The sequence below is a fragment of the Manis javanica genome, chromosome 17 (assembly GCF_040802235.1).
Source record: "Manis javanica isolate MJ-LG chromosome 17, MJ_LKY, whole genome shotgun sequence".
Lineage (NCBI taxonomy): Eukaryota > Metazoa > Chordata > Mammalia > Pholidota > Manidae > Manis > Manis javanica.
In genome coordinates this window covers 58596377-58616563 of record NC_133172.1, presented here as the reverse complement: position 1 = coordinate 58616563, position 20187 = coordinate 58596377, and the positions used below count along the sequence as shown (strand labels likewise).

At 56.5% G+C, this 20187-nt stretch overlaps 1 protein-coding gene across 1 annotated transcript in view; it reads right to left on the bottom strand.

Annotated features, from left to right (window-relative positions):
- Positions 1-6377: 6377 nt before the first annotated feature.
- The window catches only part of CMIP (c-Maf inducing protein), a 207955-nt gene continuing 194145 nt past the window's right edge, over positions 6378-20187 (bottom strand). Inside the window, exons 14-21 of the mRNA XM_036993750.2 lie at positions 19349-19456; positions 16850-16966; positions 15312-15452; positions 14527-14574; positions 13345-13491; positions 12154-12259; positions 10759-10829; positions 6378-8316 (exon numbers count right to left, since the gene is read on the bottom strand). Of these exons, the coding sequence (XP_036849645.1) occupies positions 8263-8316; positions 10759-10829; positions 12154-12259; positions 13345-13491; positions 14527-14574; positions 15312-15452; positions 16850-16966; positions 19349-19456 (792 nt within the window). The 3' untranslated portion in view covers positions 6378-8262. The remainder of the gene's footprint in view (positions 8317-10758; positions 10830-12153; positions 12260-13344; positions 13492-14526; positions 14575-15311; positions 15453-16849; positions 16967-19348; positions 19457-20187) is intronic.

The following is a 20187-nucleotide window of genomic DNA, read 5'->3' as shown; positions in this document are numbered from 1 at the left end:
AGACTATCTATGGTTAAAAGAACATATGGGATGTGAACAGATCCCAGAAATGGGCTGCTTTAATTTGTCTGATGGTTCAAGTACAGTTGGACAATATCCATCATATCATAGATAAATTTTCACAAATGCCTAGGGTGCCTAAATGGTTTTCTTGGCTTCACTGGAGATGGCTGGTAATTATAGATTTGCTTTGTTTATGTCACCGTATTCCTATTATGTTAATATGTGTGTGCAAATTAGTTAGTAGTTTAAAACCTATACATACTTAAGGTACTATACAAGAAGATATGTCAAAGAAATAATCAATCCTCCCAAGTTTCCTTCATATGCTACATCTATAGCTTTTCTTCTTCCTTCCTAATTACAAACCTTAAATAGAATTCGTGCCTCATATCGAATTTACCGAGTATCATAATTCCTCCAGGTGGTAAAGATACCTCGAGACAAGTGCTGGGCATAGAAGCCACAGGGCATAAATCTGCAAAGAAGTAAAAAGCTAACCTTTGCAAACAATATGGCTTCTCTCTCACTTACCAACTTTACATTTCCCTGTATGGCCCCGGAAGATGACTGGTTAGCCAGAGACGGGTAAGATTCCTCAAGGGAGGAACAACCTAAGACAGGCACAGTCGCAGGGGGGCCATCAGGTGAGAATTTGGGGATCAACAGAGGTGAGGCTCAGAACCTCACCCCCCCTGCTTTGAGAGAAATCTTCTGCATCCGTGGATGTCTTGCTGCCCTTGTCTAGCCTGGATTAATACTTAGTCCATAGGCACACACCTGATCATCTGATCATCTATATTTGCCTTCTTACAGCACTAAACTATGTTTTCTACCTTTATCTTGCATCTACCTACCACTTCAGCATTTTATTAAAAATAAAAATAATAATAATAATAGGAGAAATGTGGGATCAACATGTAAATCAAGTACAAAAATCAAATGAATATTCATATTTGACCTGATGGTTTATAGGTCATATTGCATGATCAAAACCGAAAGTTTCTGTGATGAATGCCCTTGTACTGTTCACCATGTAAGAATTTATTCACTCTGTAAGAATTCGTTCACCATGTAAGAACTTGTTCGTTATGCTTCAGAAGATTGGAGACTGACGAGAATTAGGCTTGAGATGGATTAATGATTGTACATTGAGCATTGACCCCCCTATACTGAATTTTATTGTTGTTAACAACCATTTGATCAATAAATATGAGAGATGCCCTCTCAAAAAAAAAAAAAAGAAAAAAAAAAAAAAAACCCACACCATTAGGCAGTCACTCCCCGGCCCCTGGTTCCCTCCTGCTTTCTCTCTGTACAGATTTGCCTCTTCCGATGTTTCATCTAAATGAACTCATACACTATGGGGTCCTTTTTGTCTGGCTTACTTCACTTAACATAATGTTTTCAGGATCCGTCCATGTGGAGCTTGATCACTGCTTCGCTCCTGTCTTCCTGTTCACGGATGGGTAATAAGTCCAGGGTCTGTGTATCTACATTTACTTATCTGTTCATCCATCGATGGATAATTAGGTTGTTCCTACCTGATGCGGCTTTTAAAAAGTTGGTATGTAACGTCTATAGTAAATCACATAAATTTTTAAGTGTGCAACTCCGTGTTTGAACATCCCCATCACCACAGATGAAGGTGTAGAGAGTTTTCAACGCCCCAGGAGGTTCCCGCCTACCCTTCTGGTCAGTAACAATCCCCCCCACTTTGCAGAGATGACCTCTAGCATCATGGAAGCCTCGTGCCTGCTCATGAACGTGACAGAAATGGAGTCAGTCGGCAAACGCTCACTTGCGTCTGGCTCCGTTCACACAACGTGATGTCTATCTGATTAAGTCATGTCATTGTGTGTATAACTCTCTGGTTCTTTTTCTCTTTTTCTGCACAGTTCTACCATCTGAATATGTCACTATGTATTTATTCACTCTCCTGTTAATGCAGACATTTGCACTGTTCCACCATACGACCATCCCACAGATTGTTTATTCTGTGAGTGGACACGTGGGTTGTTTCCACTTTTTGGCCATGGTGAATAACGCTGCCATAAACATACTTGTTTGTGTTTTCTGCTGGCCGTGTGAGTCCAGTTCTCCCGGGTGTATACTCAGGAGAGGAGGTACAGGGTCAGAGGGTGGGCGGATGTTCAGCTTACGTAGACACACTTTCCAAAGAAGTGGACCGATTTCCACTCCCACCAGCCCTGTATGAGAGCTTCTGTCAGCCACCAACCCCTCCTCTTGAGGCGGGTGCCAAGCAGATTTGGAGCCCCACTTGCAGGGTCCTGCCTCGGCTGGGAGGGGCCCTGTCACTAAGGTCTGGGCAGGAATGCCTGGAGTTTTCCCAGTCATGGGAGGGGCTTCCCTCCAGCCTGCCCCTCTGTCCCCTAGCATGGCTAGTCACTGTCTTTGTGTGGGCTTCCCCAAAAGCAGGCTCTGAGATAAAGATTTCAGCTCAGAGAGCTTATTTGGGAAGCGGTGCCAGGAACCAGGAGCAGGTCCAGGGGAAAGTGAGGGGAGAAGGGGGGAAATCCTAACAAGTGAGCCTGGCGGCAGCTGGTGCTTAATCCCAGAGAGGGCTGCAGGGCTCAGAGCACCCTCCCCTCCAGGAGCCGGGGTGCCACGGCATTTACACACCAGCCCCGCATGTTATTGGGGGCTGCTGCCGGGCAGAGGTGCTCGTTCTAGGCCCTGGAAGCTCGCTCCACAGCATAAGCCGAGACACTCAGTGACTCCTTGCTGGGCCCCCCTCCATACCAATCTTCAGTTTCTGTCATTCTACTCCCAGGTTTCTCTGGACTCTTTCCTCGGCATGGTCCCTGTCCTGGCCCCTGCTCTGGTCCCAGCCCCACCCAGTCACCATCCTGCTGTGGAGGGATCTTCCCATAATGCTCAGGTAGTAAGCCTGCCTCCATCCTCTGCTCCCTGTGTGACCTCGATCAAGAGACCCAGCCTCTCCTGGCCTCCACTCCCCCATCTGTCAAGAGAGATCACATCAGCACCTGATTCCCAGGCTGGCCAGGAGGAGGAAATGAGTTCAGACCTAAAACCCTTGTTACTATGCCCAGCACTCAGTGAAGTGCTGCATGACTGTGTTGTTAGAAAACGAGTAAGAGAATGGCACCCTCCTTACAATCATTCATAGCCCTCAGGATAAATCCTAACTTCTAAATATGATTAACTAGCCACTGGCTCGTTCCCCATGGTGCCTACCCCGTAGTGGGCTGAATCATGCCCCCAGGAGATGCACTGACCTGGAGCCTACGACTGCGGCCTTACCGGGAAGGGCTTGTGCAGATGGGATAGCGTCAAGGATGTGCCCATGAGATCGGCCTGGACTGTCAGGCAGGCCCTAATGCAAAGGCGGATGTCCCTGCGAGAGACAGGCAGAGGGGTATTTGTGACGGAGAGGAGGAAGCCATGTGATTCGGAGGCGGAGCTGGGAGGGGTGCAGCTGTGAGCTAGGGACGCCTGGAGCCCCCAGAAGCTGCGAGAGAAGGAAAGGCTTCCCCTCTAGAGTCATCAGGGAGACACGGCCCGGCCAACCCCTCGACTGTGGACTTCTGGTCTCCAGAACTAGGAGGGAATCATTTCTGTCGTGTTAAGCCACCAGGTGTGTGGTGCTGTGAGGCTGCCCCAGAGAACGGATACGCGCCGTACCCAATGCTGCAGGCTGGGGGCTTACCACAACAGAATGCCCTCTCTCTCAGTGCCAGAGGCCAGAAATGCCAGGTAAGGCGCTGCTCGGAGGGCCGGTGGGGGCCTCTGTCCGTGCCTGTCCCTGCTGGGGGCTCACGGGCTGTCTCTGACGTGCGGACGATCCGCTCCAATCTCCAGCCTTTGTCCTTAGGTGGCCTTCTCCCAGTGTGCAGTCTCCTCCTGTTGATTCCCTCTGTGCATGTCTGCTTCTGGGCCCAACTTTCCCCTTTGTATTAGGACACCCATCCCATGGATTAGGGCCCACCCTAATGACCTCATTTTCACTTGATTACTCCGGAAAGGCCCTATTTCCAAATAAGGCCACATTCTCAGGTTAGGGCTTCAACACATCTCTTTTTAAGGGACACAGTTCAACCCCAGCAGTAACACCTCCCATGCCCATCACACTCCCTATCTGCAGTTCCAGCATAGATGAGGTCTGTGGCCACATCTTTGCACACTCGCCTTCCCTTTTTGGATGACATTGGCAAATGCCCTCATTCTTCTTTCTCACAATGCCATCACCTCCAGGTAGTTGCCTTGACCCCCGAAGCCTGGTTAGCGGCCACCCTCTGTGCCCGCCACAGCACTGGCTGCACAGTACTGGGCTGCAGCTTTGCCAGTGTGCACCTGGGCAATGGATCCCTGAAGACTGAGGGCCACATCTCTTACATCTTGCATGTTTTCTGGCACCCTCCATGGGTCCTGCTGGGAGCAGGCGCTCAATGAAGAATTGTTAAATGCATGCATGAAAGCATGAATGGAGGAGGCCAGGCCCTTTTTCAAGGCTCTCTGAGCTCTTTCCCTGCTGGCCTTTAGGGAAAATTTTAGCAAAGCCTAGCAAGCTTTAGAGCAGTCTGTCAGACCCAAATGACACCTTGCCTAACCAGGTTCCCACATGGCACAACTCTAAGGAGTACCATTCACACCATAGTCCAAGTGACCGCAGGACAGTTCACTCTAAAGCAGGCACTGAGATGTGCATCACGCTGGCCTGTACTTTGCACCGCTCAGTTTCTAAGACTCCAGCAGCCACTCCCTTGGGAGTGCTTCTTCCTGCCCCCAGTTGCAGGATTTGCCTTGAAATTTCTTGATGACTATCCCTCCCAACTCAAGGGCCTAGAGCTCCACTGGGCTCACACTGGGTCCCTCTGGGGCCAGCATATCAGTTATGGTTGCATATGGCTGGGGGCAGGAATAGACAGGGTTTTGGCATGAAATAGGAGGCCCACTCAGGTGGGATTCCAGTGGGAATGAAGGAAGGGCTAGCCATGGAGGGGAAGGCAGGGCTGCAGTTAGGGATTCCACAGGGGAAACTGAGGTTCCCAGGAGCTAACGCAGAGGGAGCTGTTACCATGCATAGGTCTGAAGGGCGAGGAGAACTGATCGTGCGATCCAGCTGGCCAGGAGTCTCTGCTGGACTGACCACCGACTCACAGCACAGCTGGAGTGGCTGGCCTTCCAGAGGGGTGGGCGAGCTGGGCAGGAGAGGCGCCGGAGCTGGCAGAGGCGTGGGGCCCACCAGGCTAGGGCTGGGCTGGGAGTCTACTACTCTGCGAGCTGGAATCACGGAGGCAGCTGCCTGGAGAAGCCAAGCTCACAGAGGGAGGCCACTGCTGCTCAGAACGGGCACCGAAGCTGGGAAGCATGAGGGTAGAAACCTTTCTCTTCCTGCCTCCCACCCCTGCCAGGTAGCCTGCGTTCTCCAGGCCCAGTGGGAAGCCGGCCCGCAGGAGAGCCCCAACGATGCAGGACAGCGTGGGGGGCGCCGAGGCCAGGCCAGCTCGGAGGGCCCCACCTCCCGTCTGGTAGTTATGAGCAGACAGGTCAGAGAGGGGGCAGGTGCGGTGATTCGCACACGGCATGTACACACACACGTCTCTACCTGCAGCTGGTCCTAGGGTGGGGGAGACGGAGGTGCGGATGGACAAGGAGGTGGCTCAGGAGCATTCCAGAGTGGCCTCGGCAGGGTGGCGGTGGGTTGGACGTGGGGCGGGGCGAGGGAGGGGCCACTGGGCAGGGGTGATGCCCTTACGGGGTGGGGACACCCTGGAAGTCAACGGGGTTGGGAGAAGGGCGAGAAGAAACTTTCTACTGGGACACACCCAGTCGGCCTCTAGAGGACACCTGGGGAAGGGGCGGCTGGACGGACAGCTATAGACTGTTGAACTCAGACAGCCCTCCGTGAGCCAGCAGGGTGAGCAGGTCCCAGAGCTCCCGGGGACGCAGTCTCGGGCCTCACCCAGACCTTGGCAAGCGGCATCTGCATGTTCCCGAGACCCCCCAGGTGAGAAGGCGCATTTGACTGAGAGGCGCTGGCCCAGAGCTTCCATGAGGCCCTGCAGCACACCTCAGGCGAGACCACTGGGACAGGCTGTCCCTGGGGGTGACTCTGTGCCCTGGGGCACCGGGCAGTGTCTGGGACTCTTCTGGTTGTTACAACTGGACAGGGGAGACTGCTACCAGCATCTGGTGGGTTGAGGCCACAGGACGCCCCATGACAAAGGAAGGCCTGGTTCCCCGTGTGAACCACCCGGAGGGCAAGAAGCCCTGGACACTCGGGACAGGGTGTTCAGGCTCTGCCCCAGGCCCCCGACTCCTGGCCTGGGTCTTGCTCCCTGCCCGTCCCCTCCCTCGAAAGGCCCCCTCACAGTCACACAGAAAGGCTGGTGTCAATGAGTCACTTACAGTTTATTTTCGCCTGAAAGTATTTCACATCTCTGAACACAGCTACGTGACAGTAGTACTAACCATCAGGAAAAGCAACAGTGCGAAGGGAAGGGCTGGCATGTCTCGGCTCTTCTTTTTTTTTTTTCGTTTTCAATTTTTTTTTTTGTTTCTGCTTCTTCCTGCACCAGAGTGCTGTAAAGACGGACCAGAGTGGGGAGGGTGAAACCGAACAACAGAAAACAACAACAAAAACAGAACACAAAACGAGGCACACTCGCACGCACACACGAAAGAAAACCTGGCATGTAAGAGGAATTAAGACAAACCCAATTTCTTTTTTTTTCTCCTTTTTTAAAAAAATGAGGGCATAGTCGGGGGGTAATAAAGTCTACCTAGCAAAGTATAAAACGACAAAAGCATGGTTTCCATTGAATAAGATTAAATATATATATAAAACAATTACATTGACGGGGGGTTAGGTCTGGAGGTGCCGGAGGGGGCGGTATTTGTGCTAAACCAACAGAAAAGGGGGGTTGGCAGGGAGGGGACCCAAGTAAACCATAGAGGGGCTGTTCTGTACAGTGAGGGCTTGTTAAGAAAAAGCCTACAATTACGAAAGACATGGAGGTTGGTTTGTCTTGGGGCAGGTGTGGGGACAGAAGGGGCATCTGCGCTGCAGTGGTCACATTCATGGGGCGGAGGGCTGGGCAGTCGGGCTGGGCAGTCAGGCTGGAGGAGACGACATCTCTCTCTTCTCCCAAGAGACCATGCAAAGAGGCGGGCATGCAGAGGCGACCACGAGAGGCAAGGATGGCGAGGGGCCACAGGTGGGAGTCGGGTCAGGGACAGAGGCCTCCGGAGATGGGAGCCCTCCGGGGAGGGGCCGGGCTGGGGAGGACAGGTTAGCACCCACCCCTCCAAACGTGTAAAGGGGGCCGAGAGAAAGCTGGGGCCTTAGAGGAGCGAGACTACAATGTGGGGACCCCACTTCTCCTCCCCCAGCCTGACCCCCACCCTGCGAGGATGCTGGAGACACCTGGGAATCAGAAAGACACACCGGCAGGCGGGCAGGCAGGGGGGCAGACGGACGGGCAGGGGGCAGACGGACAGCTGGCGGGAGAGTGTGAGCATACAGACCCCATGACGACAAAGCAATTAATTTTCCAAGGAGGTGGTTTTTTTTTTTTTTTGTTTTTGTTTTTGTCTGTTTGTTTCCTTTAAAAAAATAACAATAATACTACCACTCCCCCGACAGCTGACTGGTTTATACAGTATGACACGCCAGGGCAGGCGGGGCGGGGGTGGGGGGTGGTCAGAGACTTCATAAATAAGAGGCAGGTCCCAGACCCGCAATTTGTCAACATTTCTTAAATAGGCGCGTTATTTAAATCTTATGTACAACGAGAATCACTTTGCATAGCAATGGCGAGGACACAGGACGGCGTGACGGCATGACTGGGGCTTCCTGCCCCGCGTGGGGCGAGCTCTCAGGCGGGCCTCTGAGGAGGGGGCACCCTTCCTCGGCCGGAGGCCCAGCAGGACTGTGTGATGGTGGCATCCAGTTGACTTTTCCCACACGGCATTAAACACAAAGGCAAAGACAATCCACAAGGGACCCCCTCCCCAAGCCCCCCGCCCACCCCTCCCGACCTGCTGGCGCTCCTCTGGTTGCTACAAAGTCCATTTTAGATCAGGTCAAGGTTTCCAATTACGAAGCTAAAAGAATCAGGCGGGGGCTGGGCGTGCTGGCGGACCCCCCCCCGAGCCCCTCCCCGCTCTACCCCCAGAAAGACTCCCCCGTCTCTCTCCCAGCCAGGACAAGGTGGCGGGACCCCAGGACCGGCTGGCTGCTCTACAGCTATTAGTCAAGGATTGTGTGTTGCGGCTTCACCAGGCTTCAGTGTAGCGGACGTCCACCTCCTTCAGGTTGGGCAGCTTCGCCTGCGGGGGAAGAAGGGTCAGTCCCTTCCAGAGCCTGGCTGGGCCCGCACGGCGGCTGGGGCTCCCGGGCTTCGCGCAGGGGGACCCCAGGGACAACACAGCGGGCAGCTCTGCCCTCCCCAGGGAAAGCGGGCCACAGCCCAGCTCTGCCTCCTCCCGGCCACGGGCCCTGAGGCGGACCCGGAGCCCATCTCCTCATCTGTGGAGCGAATCTGCGTCCGGTCACTGGCTCACAGGACGGTGCCAGGGATTAAGTAGCAAACCGCGGCAAGTCCGGGCGCCCTGTCCAGCACCGCGTGTGGGCTCTGCGGCTGGCAGCTACTCTGGCTTCTGCCACTGCTGAGAGCATCTGCAGCAGTCAGGCAGGGTGAATGCAGCGGGTCAGCGCCAGCTGCAGGCGCCTGGGGGGCAGGTCCCCGTCAGGGCTTCACTAGACTACAGGACTCCCCCCGCTGTTCCTCAGAGCTCCTTCCCGCTCTCACCCCGCTACCCAGGGCGCTTCCTCTCCTCCGTTCCTGGGCAGTTGGCCTTTTCTTACCTGCCTTCTCGGTAGGGAGAGGCTGCTACCTGGTGTCCTGCCTTCGCTGCCTCCCTCCCCAGCTTTCCTATGTACACAGGCTTTGTCATCTTTTACCGCACACACACATATGCACGCCTGCACATGCACACACACAATTCCTCACTGCTCTCCTTGCATAACAGTGCTTAGTGACTCCCTGCTGCCCAGGCAGAGCTTACAAATGGGCCTGCTCTCACCACTGCAGTGTGGTAAAAAAAAACTGAAGCCAACATTTCAAAATGAGGAGGCCACACCAGGACAATCTAGGTTCCCAGGTTCTATGGAAAAGCGGGAAGATCTGGCTGGACTGGGCAGTGAACTATGTGGCCTCATCCCCAGGGCAGGCAGCCCCCAGACTGCTCCAAGTCCCCACAGCACAGAGGCTGGTGTTACTGGCCAGTACCATCGAATGGGCACCGTGTCTTCCAAAGTGTAGAAACAACACAGCAATAGAAAGTGACTTTTCTTACCATGCCCTCTTCTCTGCATGGTCTGGGGGCACTGAGATCTCTGCTTCTTCAACTTCTGTGGCACAGGGACCCTCAGGGGTGGAGCTAAAATGCCCATTCAGACTCGGTCGGTCTGGAGGGGGCCCTGGAGTCTGCATTTCCAGTGAGCCCGGGTGAGGCTGATGGTGCTGAGGTTTGAACCCGCTGGGTGGCACTCTGCCCTGGCCCCTCCTGTGTCCCCTGCACCCATGCCCTGCCTCCCTCTCCGCATGCTCCTTGCCTCTCCCTTCTGGCTTCCCTGCAGACTCACTTCTCAAGACCTCCTTTTGTGAATGAGTAGGGCTAGTGGTCCCCTCCCTGCTGGCCCGTCCTGTCCCACCTTGGCTAGCTGCACTTGTCTGCCTGCCAGGACTTAGCTGCCTCCAGGCAGTGGTGAGCCAGCCACATCCTGGCACCCCAGTCCCCAGCACCGCCTGGCACACAGTAGGTGCTCTGAAGGCACCTGGAGCCTTAGCCAGTGAGCTTCTGGCCAAGCTGGAGGTGGCAGCTGAGAGGGGTATCCCTGCTGGAGGGGGATTCCCTCCAAGTAGCTTCCAAGTGCAAGGGTGCCAGTGAGCTCAGGGTGCCATCCGGCTGCCTGGCCTTGCCCTCTCATCATACGGCACTGGCTCTCTGTGCCTTACCCACTCCTTCCGGGGTAACAGGGCCTAGGGCGACGAGGTGGCAGAGGCTGCTGAGGGCCCAGGCCAGCCCCTCCAAACCTCCAAGATGTGCTTTTCCACAAACAAAATGTGCCCCTTCCCCACTCACTCTCTTTCCTCATTTTATCTTGCCGACCTAGCGGAGGCTGCCAGTCCAGGCTCTTAACCTGCTGTACCGCATCAGCCCGTAAATGTTTCCCCTGCTTCTACCATAGCTCACATTCCCTCTCAGAAAATCCATCTTCCATGTAACAGCCACACAAGCTTCTGAGAGCATAACTCATTACCCTGCTCAGAGCCTCTGAACACTTTCTGCTGAACTTGGATGGAATCCACAGCCCTTTCACGACCGACGAGGGCTTATTCAGTCTGGTGCAGCCTGTTCTCTTCTGGTCCCGTTCACTACGAAGTCAGTGTGTGACAGCCCCTCCGCCGCGGGACCTTGAAACTTGTTCTTGCTCTCGCCTTCTGCATCCTCGGCTTCTTATCTTTTGGGTCTCAGCTCATGCGGCCTCTACTTCAAAGGGACTGCCCCTGATCATACCCTGGCACACAGGTCCTCCAATCTACCAATCCCTGCTGGCCTCCTCTTCATCACTTCTCTCGACCTGCCATTATTTTATTTGTGGGCTTATCTGCTGTTGTAACAGCCTTTCTGCTGGAGAATAAGCTGCATGGGGGCAAAGCACCATTTCTGCTTGTTGGCTGGAGGAGGGGAGAAGGGAGGAGTTACCTTCAGATCTTCGTAGGTGTCAGCTGAGAGCTTGGTGCTGTTCATGTTTAAACTGCAGAGACTCTTCATGGCTGTACAAGGACACACAGACACAGCCATTAGGTCAGTGAGACCCCACAAGGGGCAGCTGCAGGAATGGGATGATCAAGCTGGGGGGGTGGGGGGACTGATTACTGGCCAAGGCTGTTGGTTGTTTAGGAAACAGAGTAGAGGAGGTGGAGTTTCAGAGGCATACCACAGGGCTGTTGGACAGAAAGTCTATTTCAGGCTAGTCTGAATTGGGCCCATGTTCTTTCCTTGCCCTCTCAGCCTCCCTCTGTTCTGGGCCGTGTGCTGTGTCCCTGCACTGCCTGTACCCCAAAATGTCCCCAAAGCTTGCCTGCCACAACCCAGACCAGCCCTGATGGACAAGGCCTAGCCCTCCCTGCAAGGGAACCCCGGAAGCTCTCCCAGTAAGAGCTGACTCAGGCCCCAGCTTCTCCAAAGCAGGCCTCAGTCTGGTTTGCATCAAGAGCCACACAGGAAGTCTGTGAGAGATGCGATGCCCTGTCCCACTCTGGAGGCACTGAGCAAGGGGCTGGGGCAGGGCCCCGGAGCCTGCACTGTCACCCACGGCCCCTGCCCCACTGCGTGACTGTGCACCCAGGGAGCACCTTTGCGGAGAAGCGGCTCCACACCTTATTCCCTCTGCCCTCTGTTAGCCCTGTCACCTGACCCCACCCCTCCCAAGCCATCCAGAATTCGCCAACAAGCTCGCGGCAGTCATGGCCCCTGCCAGCATGCCTCCCCGTTGGCCAGTTCCTATGTATGTGTCACACTCAGATCTGGTCACCTCCCAGGGAAGCCTTCCTTGATTCCGCCCAGCTGAGACACGCAGCCTCTTGTTTAAACCAACGGATCTGAAAATGGGAAATGCAGATTCCCAGGCCGAGCATCACCCAATATTTTATTTAGTAGGTCAGGGCTGGCGTACAGGACCAGCATTCCCAGGTTTCCTGAGTACGCTGTGTCTCCTTCTATTAGGGCAGCACTTTGCCAATTTTAACACGCGTATTGGTAAAACGTGGTTCTGGGTGAGCAGCTCCGAGACAGCTCCCAGGTGGAGGTGGCTGCCGGTGGGCCAGCGCAGCAGGAGTGTCCTAGAGCACTTGCCTGCAGCTGGGTCCCTCAGACAAGTACCTGCAGCCTGGGGGCTGGGCCTTATTCACATTTTTCTCTTTCCTTAAGAATATAAGCTCCCTGAGGGCAAGAACATGTCCCCATTTTGTCCCTGGCACACAGTACGTGCTCAATGAACAGAGGTCAGCACACAGCACAGTGCCCTGTGCCACCTGCTGAGTGGCGGACGGGTGCATGAGGGGGCCCCACCGCCCCGGCAGCCCCCGCGGCACTCACAGCTGAGGGCCAGCAGGCCAGCGTCGGTGACGGGCGTCTCGCACAGGTTCAGCACCTGGAGCATGGTGAGGTGTTCTGACAGCAGCCGCAGGCCAGCATCTCCAAACTGTGGGGCACAGGAGCCTTCAGCCCAGAGACTGACTCTGGCCTCTCCAAGGCACCCCAGGGGAACAACCCTGAGGCTGGGCACCGCTACAGAGAGGGGAGCAGACAAAGCCTGGCCCCGAGGCCCACAGCCCTTTAAGCCTCAGGGTCTGAGCTGCTCTCACTTCTTTCCAAAGACTCAAATGCCTCTCCTGACCCGGGTTCAAATCCAGCTTCTGCTGGCGGGAGATGGGCCAGGCAAAGGCCAGGGCACCTCCCCGGGAGTCAGTTTTGTCATCTGTCAAAGACGGCTCTGAAGTCAGGGGCTCTGGCTATGAGTGGGAGCCCAGGCAGCGTCTGGGGCGGGTGCAGTGGGATGAGCACATTGGGATGGGCACCACAGGATAGGTGCAGTGGGATGGCCACCCTGGGATGAGCTCAGTGGGATAGGGAGGGCTGGGCCCAGAACACAGACTCCTGGGAACACCCTGGCCTCTCTCTGAGACAGGGCGATGGAGGAGCACACATCATACGGGCACGGAGCCCACACGCACTGATCGATGCGATGTGTCCCACAGCTCTGTCGGCACTGAGCATGGCAGCAAGCCCCGGTGCACTGTGGACGTCACAGAACAGGCCCACAGGCTGCCTGCGCTCCCTGGGCAGGCGCAGGACACCCAGCTCCACACCTCTGCCCTGCCTTTCAGTGCCAGGCATGTCCCTGCCCTGGGCCTCAGCAGCTCCAACTGTGAAGCAGGCCTTGGGCTTCATGAGGTCCTAAACCTTCTCTGGCCTGGAGGAAGTGGGCACCAAGCTACAGTGGGTATGGTGATGGAGTGAATGGACCTGCAGCTCTGGGCAGAAAGGTTGGCCATGGAGGAGTGGGCAGGGCTTGGGGGGCAAGACAGAGGGCAAGGGGCAGGAAAGATTGGGCAGGGATGGGGGGCAGTTAAGCAGGGTGCAGGAAGCAGGGAGGAGAGTACAGAGGAGCAGAGAAAGGTGCAGGGGATAGGGAGTGGGGCAGGGGGCAGAGCGGCAGAGAGGAGGGCGCAGGGGGACGGAGAGGGAGGCCGGAAGGGGGCTGGGAGCAGGGCAGGCAGGCCATACCTGAGTGGACCACAGGTTCAGCTGCTTGAGAGAAGGCAGTTTGATGAGGTGCTCAGCGCAGGCACTGGTTACATTGGTGAAGGCCAAGCTGAGGTTCTCCAGGTTTCCGAAGGAGCCGGAGCTCAGCAGGCGGGCCAGGTCGGCGTCCTGCAAACAGACGGGCAGGTGGGTCTAGGAGGAGGCCTGGGGCTGCCCGGGGTTCCCGAGACCCTGAGCCTCCACTCTCCCCACCTCCTCCTCTTCACCCCCAGAGACCTGTAGCTGGGTGAGTCCCCAGGAGCTGGGGTGATGGCCTGGCTTGGTGCACCATGGAGGTGTCAGGATGGAGGGGCTGCCTCCACGTCCCCATGGGTGGCAGCCGCTGGGCGGAGGAGAAAGCCTTCGCAGTGCTGTGACTCACCCGAGTCATCAGCTGGGGTGTTCCGGGGCCGCATCCCTCTCCCAGACGTGTGTGTGTGTGCGTGCGTGCCCAGCCACCTCACTCTCCCAGCCAGCAGCTTGTGCCCACTCCCTTGCTCTAAGGCCTATGGAGACCAACTAAAGCATGAGCTCTAGACTGTGAAGCCATGGAGGGTAGTACCCACTTTCCCTTCCATCCCAGTCATAGAATCCTTTGAGTTTTAGCTGCCACCTGGCTGCCCTGAATTAAGGCTGATTTGCCAGCTGTGGCCATGTGCTAAGTCTGGACAGTGGTACATAGGTAGATGTCTCCAGTGACCTTCTAGGAAGGTCCTCAAAGGGAAGAGGCACGTTGGCTAGAGCTTGAGCAGCCTTTGTGGACCATGAGGTCGAGCCACATGCCAAGAACAGTTGGGTAGCAAGATAAAAGCGAAGATCCCTGAAGACTTTGTAAAATGAGGATGGAAAGAGGCGCCAAGCTCACAGTGCTGTGGGGATAAAAGGAAGTAATAGCACAGTATCTGGTCCACAAGTGCTTAGTGTAGAGTAGCTGTTACTGTCATTATCATCATTAACTGGTGACACAGCAACATCAACAATCTCGATCATGTTTGGTTTCCTGCAACCTGGTTCCCTCCTGAAAAAGCTGGCCTGTCAGGTATTAGGGGTCCTTGTACACCACTGCCCCCATCACCTCCAACAGACGCTGCCTGCCCTGCCCCATCAGGCAGACTACAGCCCCCTCTCTCCACCCTGCCCAGAAGGGGAATGGGAGCGACTCACTGTGGACTTGGAGGGCAGTGTTAGCCTGGTGGGTCCGCCTTTCCTTTGCTGCAACAGAAGCCAGACTGATTATAACCCGTTCATGTCCCGGGGCTTCCACCCTGCACCCCACTTCTATTCATACCACCCTTGGCACAATTTTTACTTCTTGGTGGTAAAAGGCAACATGGTGGTCTTGGGCTTAGGCGCAGACCCTGAGACAAGGTTTGAGTGCGGGTGGCTTACTGGGGAGGTGATACCAAGAGACGCCAGCGGGGGAAAGGGGAAGTGAGACTGTGAGTGCTCCTACGGGAAGAGGGGCTGTCAACCCCACCGCCACGGGGGCCCTGGGGAGTGGTGGGGAAGGCATGCTGCAGAGATGCCCCACCTGAGGGGCAAGGGGGCTGGAGTATTTACACACCCTCTCCCATTAGTCCCTGTCTGAGAGCCGCCCCAGGAAACTGGGGAGCGTGAATTTTCGACCATTTCCGTTCTGCTGTGCATGCGGACAGAGAAAGCCCTTTAGCCCCGAGGTGCGGGTGCTGGCATTTGGAAGTCACCCCCCGAGCACTGAAACAAGGACACCGATAGTGATGCCGTGCATGGCTCTGGGGTGACAGCATGCAGGCCTGGCCCAGCCCTGCGTGAGCTGTGTGGCTCTGGGTCACTGACTGGGTCACCTGGGAAGTGGCAGGTATAACCCTGACCTCTGGGTGGCAGGGGCCCACACAGGCGCGATGACCCTGGGCTCTGTCCACTGTGCCCCGCTGCCCTCGGCCGGCCTGGCCGGAGCCAGCAGGACTCACCAGCTCCTTCAGCTCCCGCTGCCGGTCGCAGAGCTGCTCGTACATGCGCTTGCCCACGCCGGTGCTCTCCAGAGTCGAGATGATCTGCAGCTGTGTGTCGTTGTTGTCGATGATGTTGTATTCCAGCATTAAGCACAGGATCTGCCCAGCAGCCGGGAGCGCATGTTACCACTGGCCCCCAAAAGGGCATCTACAGACAGGCTCCATGCCACCCGCATGAGAACATCTGAACACGGGCAACCCTGCTCTGCCCTCCACATTCCTGGCTGCGGGATACTGGGCAAGTGGCCCGCCCCAGCCTCCCCTCTGCCAGTGGGGACGTTAGTGTGCGCCCAGCAGACCATGGGGCAGGCTCTTGGTAAATACACGTAGGAATGATACACACCCAGCCTCAGAGGGTTGGCAGACTCCCAGAGACAGGACACCTCTTTGTACCCTAGTCCTTCCCTGGTGCCGGGCACACCGGAGGTGTTCAGGACATGCTTGCTAAACTGAACTGAAGCCCCAGGGCACACATGCCTCCTTGTGGGGGCTTCGGGCAGCTCCCTAGGTGCCCTGTCCTTCCAGTCCCTGCTGCATGGGACCAACACGCTGGTAGCCCTGCCCCAAGCTCCCCTTCCTGATGACGTTCCCCTGACCAGGGACAGCACATGCAGCCTCACGTCGAGCCTGCCTGCCTCCTGTCCTGTGGGCATCCCTCTCCCAAAAGCCCCCTCATGACGCAGTGAGGACAGGCATTTGGACGGACCCCCAGCTCCTCACCAGGGTCTTCGGGGACCTGCTAGGCTCCTCCTGCATGGCCCCCCATGTCCCGAGCCTCCCGCCCCCTTGTCTCGCCGTGTTCTAGCCACCCTGGCCCCCCGCAGCTACAGGTCCTGGTGTGCCTTGCGCCCGCCTTCCTGCTGACGCCTCCTCGGTCCTGGGCTCCCACCCTCACTACCACACTGGCATGGGAAGCTCTGGTGGCCAAATTCCGACATCCCTCCTGCTGAGAGGCAGAGTCTAACTGCTCTCCCCTCGACTACAGGCCGGCCGCGGTGACCTCCTTCTAGCAGGTACGATCGGGAGGAAGTGGTGTTAGCTTCTGCCGCGTCTCCTTTTGGACGGCGGCTCTGGGAGCCTCAGGTGTCTGGGGACTTTGGGGGAGATGGAGACGAGCAGGTGAGAGGTGATGGGAGGGGCTCCTTGGTGTGTGGGATGCTACAACACCAAGGCCACTCCAGCCTCCCCACAGGACCCCAAGTGACAGCTGGTCAGCTGAGCCCAGTCACCCCAGATCTGTGCGCAAAGTACCCATTTGCAGGCGATCTTATGTAGCAATAGACAAATGGAACAAAAATCTTTCCTGACCTCTGGGGTCAACAGAGATCACAAGTGACACTGATAGACTGTTTGGGGAGCGCGGGCGCTCCCACAGGACTTGGGAGGCCGGGACGGCACCTGCGGGCCCCCAGCTCCTCAGCAGCCTGGGCTCCATCAACTGGGACAAAGGACCAAGTGGGGAACGGCCTCACCGGGCACCCAGTCCAGCTCCTCACCTCGACCATGGTCTGGTTCCCCCTCAGCGCCAGGAGCATGCAGGGTCCCAGCTTGTTTTCTGCCAGGGACAGCAGGAATTTTTTGGTCTTGTAACAGGAGCCCATGAGGATGTGCACCTGTGAGGGGAGACAGCGGGTGAAGGAAGTGGCCGCTATGGGGCCAAGGCCTGCAGGGCCTGCGAAGCCTGCCGCTTGCACGCCAGGATTCGGAAACCAGAATACCCACCCCACCTCCCCATCAGGACACTAGATCTGAAACGACCACCAGCCCCTCCCGGGGGATTCGAAAGACCCCTCCCTGATGCATCTGACATGGGTGAGCCTCCGGAACTCTGGTGAGTGCACTAGGCCAGGCACAAAACGTCCGATTCTGTGGGATTCTACTCTCATGAGGTCCCTTGAGCAGCCAGGCTCACAGGGACAGAGAGTAGAATGGTGGCCCCAGGGCTGGAGGCGGGGTGGGCAGCGAGTGGGGACAGTTTCCGTCTGGGAAGCTGAAAAGTTCTGCAGACAGATGGTGGTTATGTTTGTTGAACAGTGTGAATATACTTAATGATGCTGAACTACACCCTTAAAAATGGTCAAGATGATAAAATTTATGTTATATACATTTCACCCTCCCTCTCCTGAACACACACACCCCAAAGCGCCCCTCCTCTCAGGACACTGCTAATATTTGGCCCTCTGGGGTCTCAGCACCGTTGAACCTGGTGGAAACTTCTGGGCAGCCCTTCCCAGAGGTTCCCCAGCCTCACAGTTGAGCGGGGAAGGGCACGGAGACCGCCCTCGCCTCCCCAAGCCCTCTGTGAGCTCCAAAGGTATTCTGAGTGATACCTGCCCCTGAGATACAAGAACTGGCAACTTCTACCCCATCTTGGGTCACATGTGGGACAGCCATTAAGAAATGCATGTTTTTCTCAGCTGCATCTGGAGCTGGGGCTCTCCCCCAACTTCATGCAATACCGAATGCCCTTCTGTGGCTGGAAGTGGAGCTGAATCAAGGGGACCTCTTCCAGGCCATGTGTCTCCAAGGATATGACACACTGCTGCCTGCTTCCTTCCCCATGTGTTTTTTTCCATCCCATCATTAACAACTCGGGCACACAAATGCAACCGCTCAGGCTGGGGCGATGCCAGCTCCTGAGTTCTCTCACACTGCGTCCCTGCATCGACGCGTGGGGGGGCCATCCGGCATTGCCATGGGGAAGCCGTGACATCAGAAAAACCCCCATTAGAGGTGAGAAAGAGGTGATGCGTGCAGGCAGAAGGCACAGGGCAATTGAAAGGGACCCGTTGGGTGGCGGGTAGAGTACAGAGCACGTGCATAAGGAAAAGGACCTAAAAATAAGCCCAGTTCAAGAAAAGTCCCGGAGGCAGTGCCTGGAGCCGTGGTCCCTGCACGAGCATCGCTGCTGAGTTCACCGTGGACAGCTCTGTGAGCGGCTCACCCTGCTGAACTGGCCGCCCTGCAGAAACAAGAACCACCACAGCCGTCACCTCCAAGCATGGGGCCAGTGTGGCTGGGCGCCTTGCAGCCGTTACCAGGAGCAATCACCACGGTAGTCCCAGGAAACTAAAACACCCCGTATTTTACTGACTAGGAAACTGAAGCCCAGAGAGGCTAGTAAGAAGCCCAGGGCCATCGAGCTGGTGCAGAGCAGAGCTGGAGTCTGACCAGGTCTGGCTGATGCTCGTGCTTCCTCCTGTTTGGGAGTGTGCGTGATCACAGAACTGAGTTTGTGTCGTGAGCAAGCAGTGAAGTCAAGGTCGCCAGTTGGCTGGAGGAGCATCTGCCCTTGAGGAGGGCAGTCCAGGCCTCCTTTCTGGAGGCAGGCACTGCAGAAGAGGGGCCTGGGTCTAGACAGCGAGGTCTGGGGCCAGTGGAGGGACTCAGGGCTGAAGGCTGTGTGCCCTCAGGCAAGCCATGGCACCTCTCTGGGCCTGCCTCAGTGGAGGTGTAGATCAGGGATAGAGCTCTGCAAGGATCAAGAGAGTGCAAACGTGTGTCTGACACAGGGCCTGGCAGAGAGAAGGCCGGGGAGTCTCCACAGGTGCAGGCACTGCTTTCATGGCCTCAGCCCTCTCATCTCCACCAAGGATCTCACAGCAAGGATCTGATGTGCTGGTGGCTCTGCCACACCCTCACACCCCTGTGCATGTTAAGGGCTCAGGATGTAATGTGGACACTACAATTAATTGTGAGCTCCGGCAGTTAGCCTAGGCCTTCAGCTGCCTCATCTGTAAAATGGGGTAATAGTTGAGTGTCATCTCCTCCCAGAGCTGAGTCGGGGCAGGAATCTCAGGCCCCCAGCTCATGCTTGCTCAGGTAAGAGGTGAGAAAGTGACACCGGTGGTGGTCATCGTCACCATCTTCATCATTAGCCTCGTTTTAGCCTGGACACCTCCAGGCTGGCTGCAGTCGGCACGGGTAGCTCTTCCACTAGCCGGGAGAGCCAGCCGGGGGTATCCGCAGGCCCGCAGGGGGCCTCGCCCACCTACCATGCTGGCGAAAAGCTCCCCATCGTCGTCGCAGGCCACCCCTCCGGGGCTGTAGAGCTGAAACCAGCCGTCTTTGCCGGCCCGCACGCTCAGCAGGCACGAGTGGACCTGCACGGAGGAGAGGGCACATGGGTCAGCTCCTCGCAGACCCGTAACCCACACATGCAAACGGGAAAGGCCCGGGCGAGTCCCACAGTGGGGACCTGCTGAACTTTGTTTAGTCCAGTGACTCCCAGCCTTCTACTCAGTTCCACGGAAGGCGTTTTGGGAAAAGCTGTGGTACCCACAAACTGGGGAGCTCCAGCCACTAGCCACCAGCCCCACAGGATGGAGCACAGGCCCGGTTTGGACAGATGCCCTGAATAAAAGCAAGTCTGTGGTCAAATCTGGGGAGGCAGGCTCAAAGTAAGCGCTGACTCAGCCCCACCCCTCCTTCGCCCTGGGGCTTTTTGGGGGGCGGAGGGCATTTCTTTCTCCCTCGTTCTGTGTCTCTAACTCCTTCTGTGTCTCTTGCTTTCTGCCCTCGTCTCTCTCAGCCTCTGGCTCCACTCACTCTCCGGGTTCTGCTCTCCCATTACTGCCCCTCCTCTCGGGCATCTGCCTCCCTCCCTCCTGCTTCCCAGTTTCCCCCTCATGGGCCCCAGCCCCTTGGTGGGTCTCTGTCTCACTGATATCTCTCTGGGCCTCTGCACCCTCCCTCACGAGGCCTCATCTGCATCTCCATCTGGGTCTCTGCCCCGGGCGGGGGCGACGTCAGTGCCCCACGCATGGCCCAGGACTCTCAACCTCCTTCCCAGAGCTCTGTGCCAGTGCGCACGTGTGCGTGTGTGCAAACATGT